Source organism: Anguilla rostrata, chromosome 6, assembly GCF_018555375.3.
Source record: "Anguilla rostrata isolate EN2019 chromosome 6, ASM1855537v3, whole genome shotgun sequence".
Lineage (NCBI taxonomy): Eukaryota > Metazoa > Chordata > Actinopteri > Anguilliformes > Anguillidae > Anguilla > Anguilla rostrata.
Genome location: NC_057938.1, coordinates 23455771 through 23474668, shown reverse-complemented (window position 1 = coordinate 23474668; position 18898 = coordinate 23455771). Strand labels below are relative to the sequence as shown.

General features: G+C 44.0%; 1 protein-coding gene across 19 annotated transcripts in view; it reads right to left on the bottom strand.

The window, feature by feature from the left end:
• The window catches only part of LOC135256858 (receptor-type tyrosine-protein phosphatase S-like), a 191851-nt gene that overhangs the window by 78325 nt on the left and 94628 nt on the right, over positions 1-18898 (bottom strand). For all 19 annotated transcript variants that reach the window (XM_064339080.1, XM_064339079.1, XM_064339082.1 and 16 more), the window contains 2 exons: positions 17703-17848; positions 16828-16969 (listed from right to left, as the gene is read on the bottom strand). In XM_064339080.1, coding sequence (XP_064195150.1) covers positions 16828-16969; positions 17703-17848 — 288 coding nt within the window. The remainder of the gene's footprint in view (positions 1-16827; positions 16970-17702; positions 17849-18898) is intronic.

Below are 18898 nucleotides of genomic sequence, written 5' to 3'. Positions count from 1 at the left end.
CCTTCACAGACCATACGTAACATGCAAACAGCAGCATCACGTCACCAGAGATACCTGAAATTTCCAGCACATTTAATTATAAAGGTTAACTTGACAGCATGATGGATGAAGATTGCAGTTTAAGTTTAAATACACACATGCACATGAAAAAACACACATGCACACACACGCACACAAGCGTGCGCACACACACACACACACACACTTTGAAATCTGATGATAAAGTAAGCTAGTTAGTGAGAGCCTTTGGGGTATTATCCCTTTTGTGTGACATGATGACCAGTACAGCCATACCAATGTAGTGGTTACATTTCTTTTTCATAATCCAACAAATAAAACATGAAACATATTCCAAACTGTTTTATAGTTTTACTGTTTTATTTGTTTTTTAATTTAGCCCTTATCTTTAGGAAGGTTCCACCGATATTATTACCATCTTTTTTGCAAGTGTGCCCTGTCGATGATACAGTAACAGTGACTCGATTTCCTCATTTGCATTTCAAAACAACCTTTGGTACTCAAAGAGGTATTTTGCCCATTTTCATCTTCAATTACTTTGATACACTATACTTATCACAATCAAGGACAGCTCAGAGCCTTTGATGACAGGAAGGGGCATCCTTGATTACAACATATTTTAACAGTCACAAGTAAACCTGAATGTGCGATGAGTGATCAGATTTGACTCACACTGAAGCGTATCATATAGTTTGAGTTAAGGAAAATGGCTGGGGGAGAAAGCAACACTGAACGCTGCAGTGGGCGAAATCCCAGCAATTATGTAATTACAGCGAGCTGCAGGGTCCCACCAGGGTATTGGGAAAGAGCAAAATGAAAAGTTTAATAATTTCTCTGCAGCAGCATTCGGCTATCAGCGATCCCGTGAACCTTCTCATCTCCCCTGTTGATAAATCTCCAAACGCGAATGTTCCCTGATCCAGAGAAGAGGCCTGTCTCGACCCAACCGGCTCTCCACCGATGGGACTCCTCTGACAGCTAGTGAAATTTTATTCTATGCTTAAAGGATTCTTTTTTTTTTTTAAAGCACGATGTTAATTAAATCAGTGGCACAACTTAATCGACTGTAGCAAAGCCCTGGGTCCAGACTGAAATGCACTTTGTCCTTAACTAAAAAACAACTCAGTTAAACACACTGCTTTTAACACTGCTTGTGTAGTTATTTTCTTTGATTCCATTAGCTGCCTAACTCCTGACAGTTTGTACAGAATATACAAAATTACCCTCAAAAAGATACGTCAGACAAAAATCCATTAACTTGAAAGTGAATATGACCTGTTGTTTCTTGTGCTACAATGGCTGTTGCTACCTCTTGTGTCTGCTCTCCAATTCTAGCAATTGCTGATCCCCATCAAACTGTGTGGTTTGTCCAGAAAAAGTAAAAGCATCCAACCCCATCAAGGCTAAAACATGAAGGCTTCATACAAATATACATTTTTTCCTTGTCCATAATAATTAGTTCAAGGTTTCAGTGACCTTGTGCACCATCCCACACATTTTAAAAACCACAACAGCTGACTCAGAAACACCAAACTACTGTACACCACTTTGGCAGTTTGGAACAAGTGTTCGCATGGCTGGTTCGTCAGTTGGAACAGCATAATTGTGGGACTCATTACCTGCTACTTAAATGAGGATGACATCATCCAAACACATACAATAGCTAAATGAACCCCAATAATGGTTTGTGCTGCCAAGCTGAGAACTTCCCTTCAGCCATATTACACATCTAGTTTCCACTTGACCTTGCGGGAACATCACTGCCACGATTCTTTGTGACGTTAATCATCTTGATAATATCTTCCCCACAATGGCCCAATTAGTCAACCGCTAGTGCTGAAAGCATCCTGTTCCTAGCATTCATTTCAGGTCTTAACCGTTTTTTTGTCATTGGCTTTTTTCGGGTCTCGCGTTTAAATTCCCGACAATTCTCCTTAAATGTGCAAATACGTGTTGTTGTTACGCACCGCTGAGAGGCGACCGTGGAAGCCTGGCATTTGGGCGGTGCTGACAGCTGACCTCTCACTGAGACCATCCATTAATTATCCGTAATTGTGGCCCTGCTAAATGTCAGTCCGCGAGCGACGGGCGTAAATCCTTCCCCGTGATCGGTCTGCTTGCTGAAATAAATCACGGACGCTGACTCCATGCGATTGCCTCCAGGGAAATGAACGCGATTGAGACGCGGTTATCTGCAGGGAGGAATGGATGCCATTGCGTCACGGTCGCATTCGCTGGGGAACGTAAGTGTTTGTACAGTGGTTACCTCAGTGGGGAATGGATGTGACTGTACCATGGTTACCTTGAAAGGGGAATGAATATGAGGTTATTTATGCATTCTAAAACAGGCTAATGTGTTGCTTTGGAAGAACCGCCTCCATTCAAACCAGAAGCTCATATCACATCTTCATATAGTCATATTTTAGATAGTCAGGTAGAAGAATGGGGTAGATTTCCACTTACGAAAGCAGTAACAACTGAATTATGCCTCCTTTAAAACGCCAAAATTATGGAGATGAAAATCAGGATTGGTCATTTGAAAAAAATATATACAAGAATGTTACATATTCTTCTATTGTATTTGTGCAAATTGTAATCTTTGGAAAATGCAAACATTACATTTGCTAACCTTTATTAATGTTTGACTAACCATTAACCACAGTTTTAAAACATCTGCACTCAAGATTTTTCAATTAAAATGAAGTTAAAGATTCAAACATTTCAGTATACAGACTTATTGTTATTGTAATTGCGTTATATTGCTAATGGAAATATATCATATCCTAATTCTGAAACTACACCAGAGATGTACAGCTTGATTAGGGAGAAAATGCCAATCAGAGCCTATACTTGTAGACAGGCTATAAATAAATGCTTAACTTCCAAAACGTAATATACATATTGAAATCTTGGTAACAATGCTACAGAATTATATTGTCATTTTAATTAATTAAACTGTCTCCATATTAAATATATTACAAACTAACAAGCACATAAAACTTTATTATTTGATTTCTCCATTAATTAATTTTGTTTATTTACCAACCCACCTCTGATTAGACGCAGTGGGTTATTAGCACCATGCAGACTCTCTGCCTCACTCCTAGGCCTACTTCTACAATCTGCAATTTAAAATTAAAAGTGTATTTATACACGGGCTCCTACATGTGAATAGCAAAAAAAATGGGGGGCAGTGCTACAGCTGTCATGGTCCCCACGCTTATTGACCAATCAGATAAAAACAGATGCCGTGCGCTAGCTCGTCAACATGAACAAGCCCCTTTGCTTCATTTATAATGTCTTTTTGCATTAGTATGCTTGATGGAAACTGACCTTTACCCTTCCAGGCTTGGTGCTGCCGATGGCGTGTTTGTCATACACACCTCTCGCTTCTTATCAGCCATGGTATTATTTTCACTTACAGAAATAATCAAATTTTATCTGTGGCATAATCAAGTTAACTGATTACACCTCGTCACGGCTAGCGGTGGGCCAGTAAAGTGCTCAGAATTTAAATTACACAGTGGGAGGACTTCGGGACAGAAGAAACCGAGAGATAGAGAGAGAACGCAGGGCCATTCACTCGGCTCATAGACCGAAAGCAGGTTATTTCACATAATGGAAAGGCCAGGCAGAGGGGGTGACAGGGTGCTGGCTGCGGAGGGTAGATGGGGCCCTCTGGGAATGTGGCCTGTCACCTCAAACGACGTGGCGTCGGCATGGCCTGCACAACATAATGGAGAAAAACACTCCGGCCCTGCATAGGGTCAACTGTAATGGACGGCGCAAGCTTACAGCAAGCGTACACTCCTCTGTTTCTCACCAGGAGTTTACAGACCACCTCTAAGGAAGATGTGACCAGACTAGGCAATACATGCATTTGCAACAGTTTATTTGTTTTATAGCCCAGGCCAAAAAGAACCTGCAAGGAATGTATTATTCCATGGGAATATTTAGCTAAAATATTTTGTATTCTGCACAAAGTCTGTTTTCTTTGCTCGACAGAATGAAAAAGCACTTGCTAAGAATGTATAGGCTAGCTGTTTTATTTAAATACAAACTAAGCATTATCAATATCAATAGCATTCATAGCATTATCTATATTTAGAAAAAAAATTAAACAATAAATTATTATTTTAATATATGTTTTATATTTATATTTTAAGTGAATTCAAACCTTTGAAGAAATGTAACCATGGACATCACTAACTGCATTTCCATAACCAAACACACAACTGACACACAAGTTTAGTGTCAGTGATGGTAACTTTTCAAGGATTTAGTATTTTTTTGTGCCTTCTCTGTGCATAATATCTGTCCTTTTTTATTTCCTAATTCCCTTGGCCCTCACTGAGCCAGAAGGTAACAGGTGGAAAAGCCACGGTCAAGGGCAGGGATAGTGCAGGAAGGTGGTTTTCAAAATACTAAATTTAGTGCCCATCTTTCAATGTGAACATGACATTATCACCATGGAGAAGTATTGATGAGATTTAGAGGGATGTGGGCGACTCCAAGACCTGACGGTGGACAAGTAAAAAAGGCAAGCAGTCTGGGTCTTTAGCATGATTCAGTGGAGTCAGTGGACATCATTCATGTTCAATTTCAGTCACTTCTGACAAGAAGCGAATGGGCCAGAATGCTAAAGCGGAGCGCTGACTGGAAGCCATTGTGCCGTTTAACAGAATGCAGAAGCCTCAGAATACCGCTGTGCGCTCGGCATCACATTGTTAGAATTCTGGGCTTAAGTAAGCTCAACGGTGATTTGTTCCAACGTAGGACTGAGGTGTGGAAGACAGCGCGTGTTGCCTAATGGTCTACTTTTATCGATTTTCTCCGCACCTTACGGATGAACTATGTGCCGCTGCCCCCCTGAATCCTGGAGTTTTGCCTCGCCTCCGGAGTGCAAATTAAGGCTCAGACCAGCAGTGGTTCAGAAGACACTAAGAAGGTGCGCGGAGACACGTTTTTCAAAAAATACTGGAGTTTGCGCTCGGGATGCATCTGTTCAGCAGCCCGACCCCAGTGCCGGAGGAGCCATTGCCAGTGATCATAGGAGCTATCTCTTCATTGATTCTCGCCTGTTGCGAGTCTGTGGGCATATCGACAGCATCAGAGACAAAACAGCCTGAACGCGAGGGGCCACAGCGATAAATTGCCCCGTAGGGTGGGTGTTTGGGAGCCTTACATCACCCCACAGGAGAAACGCAGCACAGCGCAGTCAGGGAGTTCATCTTTGAGAGTGAGCCACTTTTTTTATTTATTTTTGAATCGCAATGAAAGAGGGGGCCACTTAAATTGCGAGTGATCAAAGAATGTGTACAAGGATAGGTAGTTTGATGCAATTCACCTGGAAAGTGAACCACCTAGTCTCATTTCAGAACAGAGGGTTCCTTCTAAATTGCTGCTTTTTACTTCAGCAAATTAGGTAGAAGCTTGAACTTAACTACTATGAGTCTTCAAACCCCCATCCACATAACTAAAGGGAAGCTGTGTACAAGCTCTATTCCACTCTAGATTACAAATGCAGAGATTGGAAGAAAACAAACAGCAACCTCTGGTATTAGCTGTGGCAGTTGACAATTGAGGGGAACAATGGCCCAGCCCTGTGTGCTGTATAATTACACAGCTAATCGCTACTCAGGCTGCACCTCCATGAGCGCTGCTTCAAATTAACGAATGTTGCGCACAGAAAGGAGGAAATACACACAGTTTTATGAAAGCAGTAATTGCTCACTGCCGTTAATTGCGAAGGCGGAATCCAACGGGAAGGGGGTGAGAAAAACCATGGGGGTGGGAAGGGGGGTGGGGCCGCGGAGGGTGGCAGGGAGGCAGCCATGACATGAAAGGTATGTAAACACATAACATCAGGCCGAAGATGAGGAATTTTTCGGATGATTAGGGGAAAGCAGCAGGAGACACTAAAAAGCGGAGGACGAACAAGAAGGGAAGGGTGTGATCCAATGAGTCAATGAGTCGCAACCCTATCAGCAGTAACGGCGCGGATGGATGTGTAGCTCCCTGCCAAAGATCATCCTTTTTGACGGAATAACCAGCGCTGAGTAATAATCGTTGCGTCAGCTGGCACAAATGCAAGGGCGAGCCTTTGTTAGCTTCAATGAGCAATTCATTGAAAGGGTTTAATGGAACACATTCAATGTAATGTACTGTGTGACTGCCTCTCACATTCGTCATATCAGATCGCATCACCCACCTAATGCATCACACGGAGTCAGGGGTCACAAGTAACTAGTGCAGTCACTGGGGCTTACTGCGCCAAGGGAAGACACTCAGGCAAGGAGAAAAAAACAGAGATGGATAGCCATGTGGAATCATGGGTAGGCAGCAGAGTCAGAGCACGGCTATCACACTTTAGCGCACTGATTCACTGCCAGAGTTGCAGTCTGTACTGTTTGGCTGTAGAATAGCAATAACTATCGTTGCACAGTTATGGTTCAATAGGACTGTTCAGGTGGCACAGCTGGCATAGTCAAATCACAGGTAGGAAAATCAGGAGATGATGTGGAGTACTTCTTGCTGACTTCTACATTCCACCCTCAAGTATGCAAAGACCAGGTAATGTGTATCTCCACTCAGTCATAGAAGAAAATAATATGGTCTTGACACAATCAGAACCACAGTCACATCCCATCTGAACCTTGCACAAAATATCCATCCATCCATCATCTAACCCACTTATTTCTGGTCAGGGTTGAGGGGGGTGTGCGAGCCTGTCCCAGCACCCATTGGGCGAGAGGTAGTAATACACCTTGGACTGGTTGAAAGTCCATCACAGGGCACACACACCATTACCTCACACACTCACACCTATGGGGAATTTAGACTCTCCAATTAACCTACCCTGAATGTCTGTGGGACTGTGGAAGGAAATGGAAGTACCCAGAGGAAACCCACACAGACACGGGGAGAACACCACACAGAAAGGCCGCGGCCAGCGTAATCTGAACCACATTACAGAGCACATTATCGCAAGGATGAATTCAATCTGAAGTGTGGGGAACATCACAGCAATAACAGCAATGCGGTCTGAACCATGGAGCATATCGCTGCAATTAAACCAATGCAATCTGAAGTGTGGGGAACATCGCTGCAATAACAGCAAGAGCCCCAGAGTGCACTGACCCCAAAGTCTCTCATCCTCAGTTCTGGTGATACGCAGAAAAAACAAGCAAAATAAGTTTAGCAAGCAACGCTCATTTTTTGGAATGTCACCAATGCAACCATCCCCATACGCATGACCCCCTCAAATATGTAATCTCTGGTCTGCCCCCCCCCCCCCAGTCAAACATCCCAAAACTAATGGTGCTGTTCGGGATACGGTAAACAACCTGGGAACGGAAGCTCGCTGCTTATCAGCGAGCAGACATCAGCCGGCACTTTAAAAACGGCTCCCAATATGATTTCGGTCCTGAAAAAGCAGGGACGAGTAAACAGGGAGTCTGAGGAGCAGATGTTGGCTTCGCGTCCGTGCCAGCCGAGCGCCAGGCTGCGCCGCCGCCGCGGTTAGCGTGCGACGCCCGCTTTAAGGCTGAGCAGCCGAGTGCTCTTTAAATATTAACATCTGCTGCCGCGCGAAGTCAGACGGAGACGGCGCTTGGAAACGGGAGCTCGCTTTATCAGACGGATTTGGGCTAGAAAGACAGGCAGTGGTTCCTCCCTCCCCCCTCCCCGCAATGCCTCCACAAACACGACAGCAGAAGGGTGGAATGTTGATTAGAGAACATGTTTTATCTGTATAAATGAAATCCGATGAATAATTGTACATGAATAATAAACCGGCTTGGATAGGATGTTAAAAATTGAGCAATGGTCGTGACATAAAGATCACTCTTAAATCATAAAAAAAGTGCACTGCTGGGGAAAAGGAGAAAAGGGTGTGGGTATTTTAGGTTCTGATGATTGAGGGGAGGAGACAGAACTGCTCCCCCACTGAGTGCTTGTCAGCTGTCTCTTCTCCCTTCTTCCTAAGACTGAGGAGACCAGCCAAAGCTTGACCAGCAGTGCCCTCACATACATACACACAGCTGAGGCCGATTAGTAATCAGTTTAGTTGTCTCTGATTGTCTTCATCAAGCCTGTTGCACAGTCGCAGCCTGCTTGGGCACCACCGCCGAAGGGCTTGCCTCACCACAAGCCCTCTCTTTCTTTCTGAAAAGGACTAGGAAATGTGTCCCTATTATCTATTTGTTCAGCTGAGGCATATTTTCGGCTTGTTTCCTTGTTTTGTTCTCAACCCCCCACTGAGGGAGCCATCGGCCTCCCTCTCTGTTGCCTTGCTAATCCACTCTCCCCTCAGAGTTGCTACCCTCACAAATGGTCGCGCCGAACCCCAGCCCGGGTGCCGCCCTTGTCGCCGTGACTTGGCGGCGTGGGCGGAGCCATCCCACTCCCTGCACAGATTGGCGGCTGTCTCCGTAGCCCACGCGCTGATCCGCGCTCGCAGCATACGGCTACTGATGCGGCCGGGGCGTGGGGACGGGATGCTTTCAGAGCTGGTCTTTAATTACAGCCCAGGCTCCCAGAATGCCTCTCCACCGGTCACGGGCTGTCTTCTTTCCTCAGACAGGCCGCACCGACTGTCCACAGACAACAACCGGCCCCGCGTCCCACACGCAGCCCGGTCTGTCATCTCAATTTAAATGTAATGTTCTCAGCGGAAAGATTCAGTGACAAAAGATTTGACTGCCTGACGGCGGGGGGGGGTGGGGGGTTACATGGAGAAAGCAGTCTCAGCAGTGCATCTGAGAAAGAAAGCCAAATTAGAGGGCCTGACCCTCTTCTCTGTTCCACAGAGAGGCTGCGGATAAACAGAACACTAAGCCCTCGCTCTGAAAAACACACCCTTCAATAAAACCACCGGAACTGAGATTCGCCGATCTCGAGAAGGCCGAAGAAAGGGCTCGCGTTATGAAAACACATTAAAAACAGAGGGCGGGAGAAAGCCGCGCGCACGCGGTTTCGGAGGCTCCGCCGAAGATTTCTCCTTCGGTTCCTTCCTTTTCTGCCAAGCGTTCGGAGGAAAGGTCGCCCTCCGAGATGCTGGCACGGGCCGGAACGGATGAGCGTGGGAGAGCTGCAGATTGCATCCCGCCATCTCGCGTTTCTCACCTCGCCGTTGTTCTCCGGCTTTCACGGGATTAACGGGATCGAGAGTCCGGAAAATCACGCCGTACTGAATTTCCTCCGGCGCATCCCCGTGAAGGGTCAGCAGACAGAGCCGGCAGCCCGGTGGAGAATAGAGGCGCAACACCGTGCACTTCTCCTAGTGTGAGCCAGACCCAGACAAGTACCATGATTTACAATATGCTCTCTGCTAACGTCTCTTAAAGCCACCTTTCTAAATGTGGAGACCTATATATATATATTCCTATAAACCCTTGTTCAAAGTACAGGAAGTGGAAATATCTACCCTATAACAGTACAGAATCAAGCAGTATAAACACATTTATCAAGCATCTATTTTCAGCAAAGTGCATTTTTTCTCACCAAATGAACTACGGTTCAGTGGCTTTTCAGAGTCAATATTTATCAAGCAGATTATGTGCACCACTGTCATTAACAGTGAAGGAATTACTTAAATTGCATTCATTTAGCAGACCTCCCAAAAGCGACTCACAAAGCAAAACAATGAACAGTGTCAAAAGAGACACTTCAGAACCTCATCAGCTTTCTAAACCTTACTTAAAGAATGCTATGAAGAAGAAACATAGATATGTTTCCCCCAATAAGAAAAGGTCTTCAGGAATGCACTTTGAACGAGGGAGCAGCTGACAGCTGGGCTTGGAACAGCCCAATTAACAACATGTAGAAGCAGTAGATAATACACAGAGGGAAGTGTTCATACGATCTGAAATCAGGCTTAATCACATCGAGCCTTCCTCTGCTCTCCGCCTTCCTCGCTCCGCAGTTCCCTCTGTCTGTCGGTTATCTGGAACGCGGAGACAAATTCGCGGTAATTCGGGATAAGAGCTTCAGCAGGCGATGAACCGGCTCCTGAGAGATCTCATTATGGAACCGCTCATTTCTGCTAACACCGACTGTCCTCCTGCACTCTCAGGAGAGGAAGTGCAGCAACTGCCACATGCAGCAGCTCCCCACCTGCAACCTGGAGAGCTAGCCCTACCCTGAGTAGACCCCAGTCAACGCTATATACACTGAGGAGCCTGCGCTAGTCAGCTAGCGTCATGGGTAATGGGTAATGCAGTAGCCTCTTTCTCAGAGGAACTGAGTATGGTTCACAGGCTATAGGCTGCTGAGTTTGGTTCACAGGCTATAGGCTGCTGAGTTTGGTTCACAGGCTATAGGCTGCTGAGTTTGGTTCGCAGGCTATAGGCTGCTGAGTTTGGTTCGCAGGCTATAGGCTGCTGAGTTTGGTTCGCAGGCTATAGGCTGCTGAGTTTGGTTCACAGGCTATAGGCTGCTGAGTATGGTTCACAGGCTATAGGCTGCTGAGTATGGTTCACAGGCTATAGGCTGCTGAGTATGGTTCACAGGCTATAGGCTGCTGAGTATGTTTCACAGGCTATAGGCTGCTGAGTTTGGTTCACAGGCTATAGGCTGCTGAGTTTGGTTCGCAGGCTATAGGCTGCTGAGTTTGGTTCACAGGCTATAGGCTGCTGAGTTTGGTTCACAGGCCATAGGCTGCTGAGTTTGGTTCACAGGCCATAGGCTGCTGAGTTTGGTACACAGGCCATAGGCTGCTGAGTTTGGTTCACAGGCTATAGGCTGCTGAGTTTGGTTCACAGGCTATAGGCTGCTGAGTTTGGTTCACAGGCTATAGGCTGCTGAGTATGGTTCACAGGCTATAGGCTGCTGAGTTTGGTTCACAGGCTATAGGCTGCTGGGTTTGGTTCACAGGCCATAGGCTGCTGAGTTTGGTTCACAGGCTATAGGCTGCTGAGTTTGCACACACACACACGTGCTAAAGCGCACACACACGTGCTAAAGCGCAGATACGTTCGTTCTCAATGCATCTGGCTAAGTCACCGAAAAGCTTATCCTGTATTCCGCCGCTGAGCTCATGGGCTTTATGTTGTACAACCTTGCGCCTCCGGGAGACAGAGGAAGCCCTCGGGCCACCCCGAATCTGTCCTGCCTCTGCTAATTACGGCCATGCACCAGCGGGGGGGATCAGACACACAGATTATCTCAGATAAAGTTGTGTGGATCGATGAACAGGGACATGGGGGGGGGGGTGTTCAGCTGGAACACAGGGTGAAGAATGGGCAAAAATATGAGGGGTGGGTGCATCAGTCGCATCATCATTTGCAGTTGCAGCCTTAAAATGCAGTTCCGCTGTACGGTAGTGCAACCAATCCACCAACATCACGTACCTGTCAGCTCAGGCACTTCTGAACGCATTCTTCTTTCATGGAGAATTTCCAGGTTGCTTCCATTTTTATTCTCATAGAATCTCTCTCCTTTTCCTTTGGGAACTTGTCTACACTCATCTGTCTTCTTCAAGGGTTTTACCATGGTGCATGTTACAAACAGTAAGCCAAACTCTATCCTGTTTCTCTGAATGTTGACAGCATGAGAAAAGATGAATTTTCGAGCCAGCCTGCCCAGCTCGTGTGCATGCGCACAGGGAGGTGTGCACGAGCACACACCTTCCCAGAGCACTTAATCACACACCCTAGCCACTGCCTACAGCCTCCATTTTGGAGAGGCATACTCCATGTAGACCCCATAGAGCCCCACGGAACCTGAGCAGTAGCTCTAATGCACGATAATATGCTTTCTTCCAGCGCCCCTGAGGCCCTCCAGGAATTCAGAGAGAATAATAAACAGCCGTGCTCTGCTAATCCAGATCATTCGCAGCAAGCTTTAAAAAAACACATAGCTGCTTATACCCAGAATCCCACAAGGCAGAGTTTCCACTGTGCACTAGTTATTCTGAACAGAGATGGAGCTTCGGGCTTGACTGCCAGCTTATGTCTCTTTGGCATGCCTTACGTTTTTATTTCTTTATATTCTCCATTGCTTTATGCTGAGTTGAAGACCTCCCCATTTTCCAGGAGTTCAGCTTGATAATTTTTTAGGGGGTCAGTGAATAATTTTTCAATTTTTGGCACAGTGACTGCCAGTTTCTAAATGGAGCAACAGAAAATAAAGACAGAGTTTCATACAGAAGTGCAGAATGCCTTTTCAATAAAAAGCAGGGGTTTAATGTCAATGTGTTTTTTCATCATGAATTCAGTGACTGGGCTACTGTGGGATACAGCTTTTGGCTACTTACAGCTAAAAGACTCATGTAAATGAATGTTTAAATAATACAAAAAAAATTATCTAAACAATCTTTTCCGCGATGCAGCAATGTCTCACTGTTCCCCTGGCAACTGCAGGTGCATGCAGAGTTCAGGCAGAGAAGCGCCAGTTTCTCTTGCAAGCTCCGAAGTTGCTATTCATTTCCGAAATGCTCTAAAAACAGAGAAACAAATGATCCCAGCTCGTAGGTGGTATCTTGCATGTTGCATTTTCCCATAAAACAAGCTGCAATTTCTCAGCCTCGCCCACCGTGTCCTGACCACAACGCAGTGATGACAGGCCAGGACCAGATGGACAGGAGGCAATCCCCCAGGCGTTGGGTCTGTGTGCCTTACGCAGTCAACCTGGGCCCTGCCAAGCCCGAGATTTTCATGTAAAACTGGGCTGCCCACAGTTCCCCTCCGCTTGAACAGTGTCCCAGTCAGAAGCTCTTGCAAGCTGCCAAGTCCAGAACTCAGCTGTAATGAGGCACGTGGCAAGGACATAGGAGCCGAATTTGTAAATATAGGATAACCACACATTTTTTGCGCAGGTTATCCTTAGCAAAGGCAGATATGCAAATAAATATATACACAATTCAAATATCTGAATGTAATTATTGATAATGAATAACATTGGTGCAATTGCAACAGCCTTTAATTATGTGGTTAAGGAAAGTGGGTCCTACTAACACCAAGTGCTGTAGACAGGCATTTACAGAACATTGGGACCAATGCCCAGTCTGTGATGTTCTTAAATGGTCATGAAGGACCATAGTCCAGCAGTTGTTCCTAGGCTCTTAGAACTGGGAAAGGAAGCATCAATGGCTAAATCAGTCTCATGTTTAGTGGGATCATGTGGTTAAAAATCCAGTAGGAATGAAAGTCAATACATTCTGGACTGTTAGACCATTTAAGACTATGGCTGGCCATGAAGACACCAGCTAAAGCATTTATTTTCAAGTCAAACACTTAGACAAAAATGTTCTTTAGTGGAAACAGATCGTTATCTTTGCATTTCTGGCACACAACTTCCAATTTGAATCAGAATATGGCATTTCATAAATACTGTTTATGCATTCCCAAAGATATCCTTATTTTGACGAAACACAAAGCTCTCCAACTTTTGGTTTGTAGGGAACGGCTTGAACTCAACAGTAACATCAAGCCGTATTAAAATCTCTGACACACTGCTCAAATCTGAAAACATACTGCAATTCCATTCAACAGGAGGAATAGTGTATAAATGTATTTCAAAGCTAACAAGCTGTGGCTTTCAAATACACAAGCAATTGATGCGGTTCCATCTTCACCTCGCTGTAGAGGTTTCTCCCCGTTTCCATTACCCGATACTTCTTCTCTTTTCTCTTCTCTCTCTTTCATGTTTTAATTCCTGCAGTGCTTGTCTCTGCCACAGCGGATCCTGTCAGCCATTCCAAACCTGAATGAATTTCGCTGTCACATTCTGCCTCCATCCCCATCCATCTCCCTTGTTTCACCAGGCCATCATTACCCTTCCATTTGTACAGGTGCACCTTTCCACCACAGCTAAAAAGTAAACCTATTCTGCCAAAAATAGCCAATGCATTTCCCAAGCCAAAGTTCATCTGTGATTTCTCATACTGCTGCTAACTCTTACAGTCATGTTACTCTGACACACAGGCCACGACTACCCACCATGCAAAACTCAGTCGCTCTCACACAGAACTTCTGTACGTGCCACCTAATGCATTGCCCTTCTATCACTTTCTATTAAGCTTGCTTGTATGGCCCTGCACACCGCACACATCTCCAAGAACTGGGGTCATGAACAACCATTTTCCACACTGGGAACACTGCATCGGTGACTCAGTCCTGTTGGCTGTCCCTTTACAACATGAGAGGAACCTGCGCATTTATAACCGCCCACATCTCGGTCCAGACGCTTGTGCTGGCTCTCTGAGATGTGCCACTGGCAGGCCGCCCGCTGCGTGCCATTATCGCACTTCCAGAAAGCGGCGGTCCGTCCGATTTTCCATCTCCTGAGACTTTCAGGTACCTCACCTCTCACCTCTTTCCACTGGCTGGCGAATGCAGCTCGCATCAGGTTCGAAAAACCAGTTTGCTGGCTAATTGGGCAGTGAGAGGAATTGGTTTCGTTTTATTTGAAAACCTTGTATCAGACCTTGCACTAAAATCTGGCCACCTTCATTTTCTAATGCTGGTTGCTACTCCTTTGAGGTCATAACACCTGATCACACCTCTTATGCACCCTGGGGCCACAATGGAAGAAGCTGCCTGCATCTCTTCAAGTATCAGCCCCACCTACAGACGGTGCCTAACTCCTACCATCACGGACACTCATATTCATTACACCATTGCAGCTAAGGTTTACAGATAATGCTACACTTATAGAACTATTTATATAGCTATTTTAAGTTCCCTTTATTTTATATAATTAATACTTGCAATGTTATTTGATACACAGAACATTGTTTCAAGTGCCTACTCATTGACTGCTTGAAATTAATTTACTTTTGTAGAGGCCATCATTTATATACTTAAGCTTGTACAATATGTGGCAGCTAGCTCTCAGGTAAGGCAAATACAATAATTCATATTACCCCAAACTGGCTAGAATTTCATTTTGGAATTTATTTTAAAATCACACCAATAATTTTAAAGCAAGACATGGTGGCCTCAAATTATTCACATCCTTGATAAAAATAAGTAAAGAAGGCTGTATAAAATGCTATATTGCATGGTTTGAAAAATTCTATTCTTTTATACATATACAAATGCTCAGAAAAAAATATTTAAAGTAATATTCCAAAAAGATGAAAAAATTATTCACAGCCCTCTTTCAAGTACTTTGTGCATGCTCCCTTCACCAAAAACACTACTGAGTCATCTTCTATGCTGTTTAATGAAACTGGCTAAAAAATGGGGGATCTTTTACTATTCCTCTCTACACAATACTTCAAGATTTTTTAAATCCTAAAGTCTGTGCTTTCAGACTGCCCTCAACTCAAACCACAAATTTCTCATTGGGTTCAGTATTGGAGAATGAGATGCTATTTTGTGGACAACTAACCAATGCTTGAGATCGCTGTTTTGATGAAAGATCCGGTTCAGAACAATTGTAACTGTCTGTTATTGTCAGATAAGACAAAATGTATTCTTTTTATGACAAATATTTTCATAGATTCATATTCACCATCTACTGAAACTAGTTTTGCTATCATGGAAGAAACATTATTAAAACTGCTTTCAGCTGAAGGTAAATATACATACATGCAGCGAGGATGATTTGGTCTCGGCCCACTGTCTTAATTAGAACCATAACAGAGAGTTATGGCCCTTATTGCAACTCACATCTCACCTCTCAAAAAATGATTGATTTTCCAACCAACTGAAGAGACCAACCCTGCGAATCCAAGCTGCTTTCATGCAAAATCTTACGGCACAATGTGCCTTACCTACCTGACCTCAAGCTTAAATATTGGCAGCATCATATGTAAAATCTAACTAGCTATCTTGCAATATGTGTGTCTGCAGCAATTACTAGCAATTGAGCAAATATAATCTCCATCACAAGCTATATACCTGTATGTTTCTGCGAGATAAAACACCTTTCCTGGCCTACATGACTAGCATTCTAATTCATAAAAGCAAAACTAGTTAGTATTAACTAAAACTGTCCAAAAATTTCATACACAAAATGACACCTATTTGGCCATGTTTGCTGTATTACATAAAGATATATGCAGTGTGATACAGGCAGGTCATACAAAGTGAGTAGGTCAGGTGTCCTCCAATGACACGGCTTCTCTGGAGTTGTCAGAGTCCATGATGGTACTCACGTGCACATTGTGGCTTCATATGTTGAAGATGTTGTTATTAAAAAAGACAGTGCAGTATCAATGCAGTTTTCACAGGTTTTGATTCTGACTAGAGGAGTTTATATTATTTCTTTATTTGTGTACAAATTTCTGTTGATAAATCCTCAAGTAGCCTACAGTCTTTTGAAAGATCCGCTCCTAAGAATTGTTCTTACTCTTCCCTAACGATTACTGTGAGCAGCCTTTCGACATACGCAAACTTTTGGCAAAGCTATTTTCTTTTTCTTAAATGCTCTCTTGACGTGATTCTTAGGAGTGATTCTCCAGCTTGCACTGCAATTCACTTTAGATAATAGCATCTGCTAAATGAATATAAAGTAAAGCAAATTCTCAGAAGCCTTAAACATATGGCCCCCAGGCTACAGAATCTCTGTAATCTTTTACAACTCTTTTAAAGACTAACTTCATTAAGATTGCTTTAAAATGTGTGTAGCCATACCTTTGAACTTTTTTTAACTGGGCTTTTTTCAGTGCTTTATATTTTTTATACTCCTAATAGTCCATCTGGATTCTGTTTCATTTTCATCTTTGCACTCTTAAGTCTTCTTCATGTTAGTATAAATATGTATTATTATTATTGTTGTTGTTGTTATTGATGTAGAATGCATATAATGAGCTTAATGGCAGAAATGGAGGCATCACTGGCGGTTCCCTCCTGTACTCACCTCGGATGATGGACAGCTTGGCAGTGACGGTGACCTCGCCCTCGCTGTTGTTGGCCACGCACTCGTAGATGTTTTCGTCTCGCGGTGCCCGCAGTGGCTGGATGCGCAACACTGCTCCGGCACCCTCGTCAAACTCGATTGTCTGCGAGAAAGGAACGGACGGACCGTGAGGGCAAAGAAGAGCGGACCAATCTGTTAGCTACCTGATGCATGCATGACGTGTATTACACATAAAAATCTTTTGGAACTAATATAAAGACGAGTATAAACATTATAGATGTCCGCAGGCTTTTACACTAGCAGTGATCCTTCACAAACGATATCTGGGAAAGGACGTGCTGAAATATGCATCACTTTGCTAAAAAGTTATTGGGCTATGAAAGACAATAGCCCTGTAAACTGTGAGGTAGGTTGCAGTAATGAATAAATGATATATACATCTGCCCAAAAATGTACCATCTGTAACATTATGCAAACTTTTTTTTTTTTAAACAAGTTTTTAACAGCCATGTTAAAAAAAAACCATGTAGCAGGCCTGAAATGATGGTGCTCTGTTCATGCTGTATGGGGACTAATAATGATTGCATTTATCTGTTTATCACTCCAAGTTATTTTGCTTATTTTTCTCATTAATGTTTTATCTCCTTAGTACACTGTAAGCTCTATGGGAGTTGGGAAGTTATAATTAAGGCACACTGAGCATAATCACTGCCTTGCATCTGCAATCTGTGCTCCATAGAGCAGAGAACCCCAACAAGCTCACCTCATAAACAAACACATGTATTACCAGCGCATCCTTGCCGATGCATGGAGGAAGTACTGTAGGGGGTGCGGTGTATCACCAGCGAATCTGTACCCAAGCATTTAGCCCTCACCTCGATGCGCTGCGAGTTGACCTTCTTCCCTTTCTTGTTCCAGGTCACTCGAGGCTTGGGGTCACCCGTGGCCTGACACATGAAGGAGACCACGCCCCCGGACACGCCTATCTGGTCGACGGGGATCTTTGTGAATCGAGGGGCAGCTGCAGGGAAAAGGAGAGGCGGAGAAACCATAAATATACACCGTAAACCTGAAGCCAACCAGCCGTGGTTACGAGTAACTTGCCGGGGCCTCTTCTACATGTAATTAAATTACTGGACGTACAGATTAGTAACGGGATGGCATTTCACGTGATGGCCGCGGTTGTGAAAAGCGATGCTTCACGATGCCTCGCTTGGTTGGTTTAATACATTCATTCAGTGCAGGGACTCTAGACTGCAGAGAATGAAGGCTCTGAATAGCTTGTACAAACTGGCTCTGCCCCGGTTCGGATGCTGCAGTAATTACACTACAGAAAACATGCACATTTGACAGTCTGATCCCTGCATTAATACTGCATGAAGCCATGAATAATAAACTGCTAGAGCTTATTTATGGATTTTAATGCTGCCTAAGTAGGCACATCCCAAGCCAGCATCAGTCTCTCACATACTGCAGAAGCAAATGGGGACGAAAATAATGGCACATACTGGAAGATACTGGAAATCTTGCAAGGTGTGTGGCTCAAAACTGTAACCCAGTCCTTATTTAGAAATATATTAAAACGTACCATTTCAGACAAAAACTATGTTTTAAGTCACTGTGTACAAAGCCAAAAACAGCAGGGAAATTCCCGTAAGAGTGCCACAGTACTATTTACCTTTATGTGACACAATATCAACATTAGAAGATGACTGACTATAAACCAACATTAGATCAACATCAACATCAAAAACGGTTTGAATCACCTGCCTTTATGTGATTCAAACCGAGAATGACCATCAAATTTCCACACAATCCTTTAATGCAATTCCTTACAAAGCTAGTCATGTCATTGCAATGATTAAACTAACTTAACAAATTGTCATCATATATTAACGTTAGGTCAGTCAAATTCATAATGTCTGTCCAGCCATAATATATTCATAACTGCCCACAGGGTAGCTATATAAACAGATGGCAAGACAGCTATGCTAGCTTGATAGCAACAAAATGAAAGCATTACATTTAAGGGATGGTTATTGTGTTACTCATTTTTTAATTCAGCTGGTGT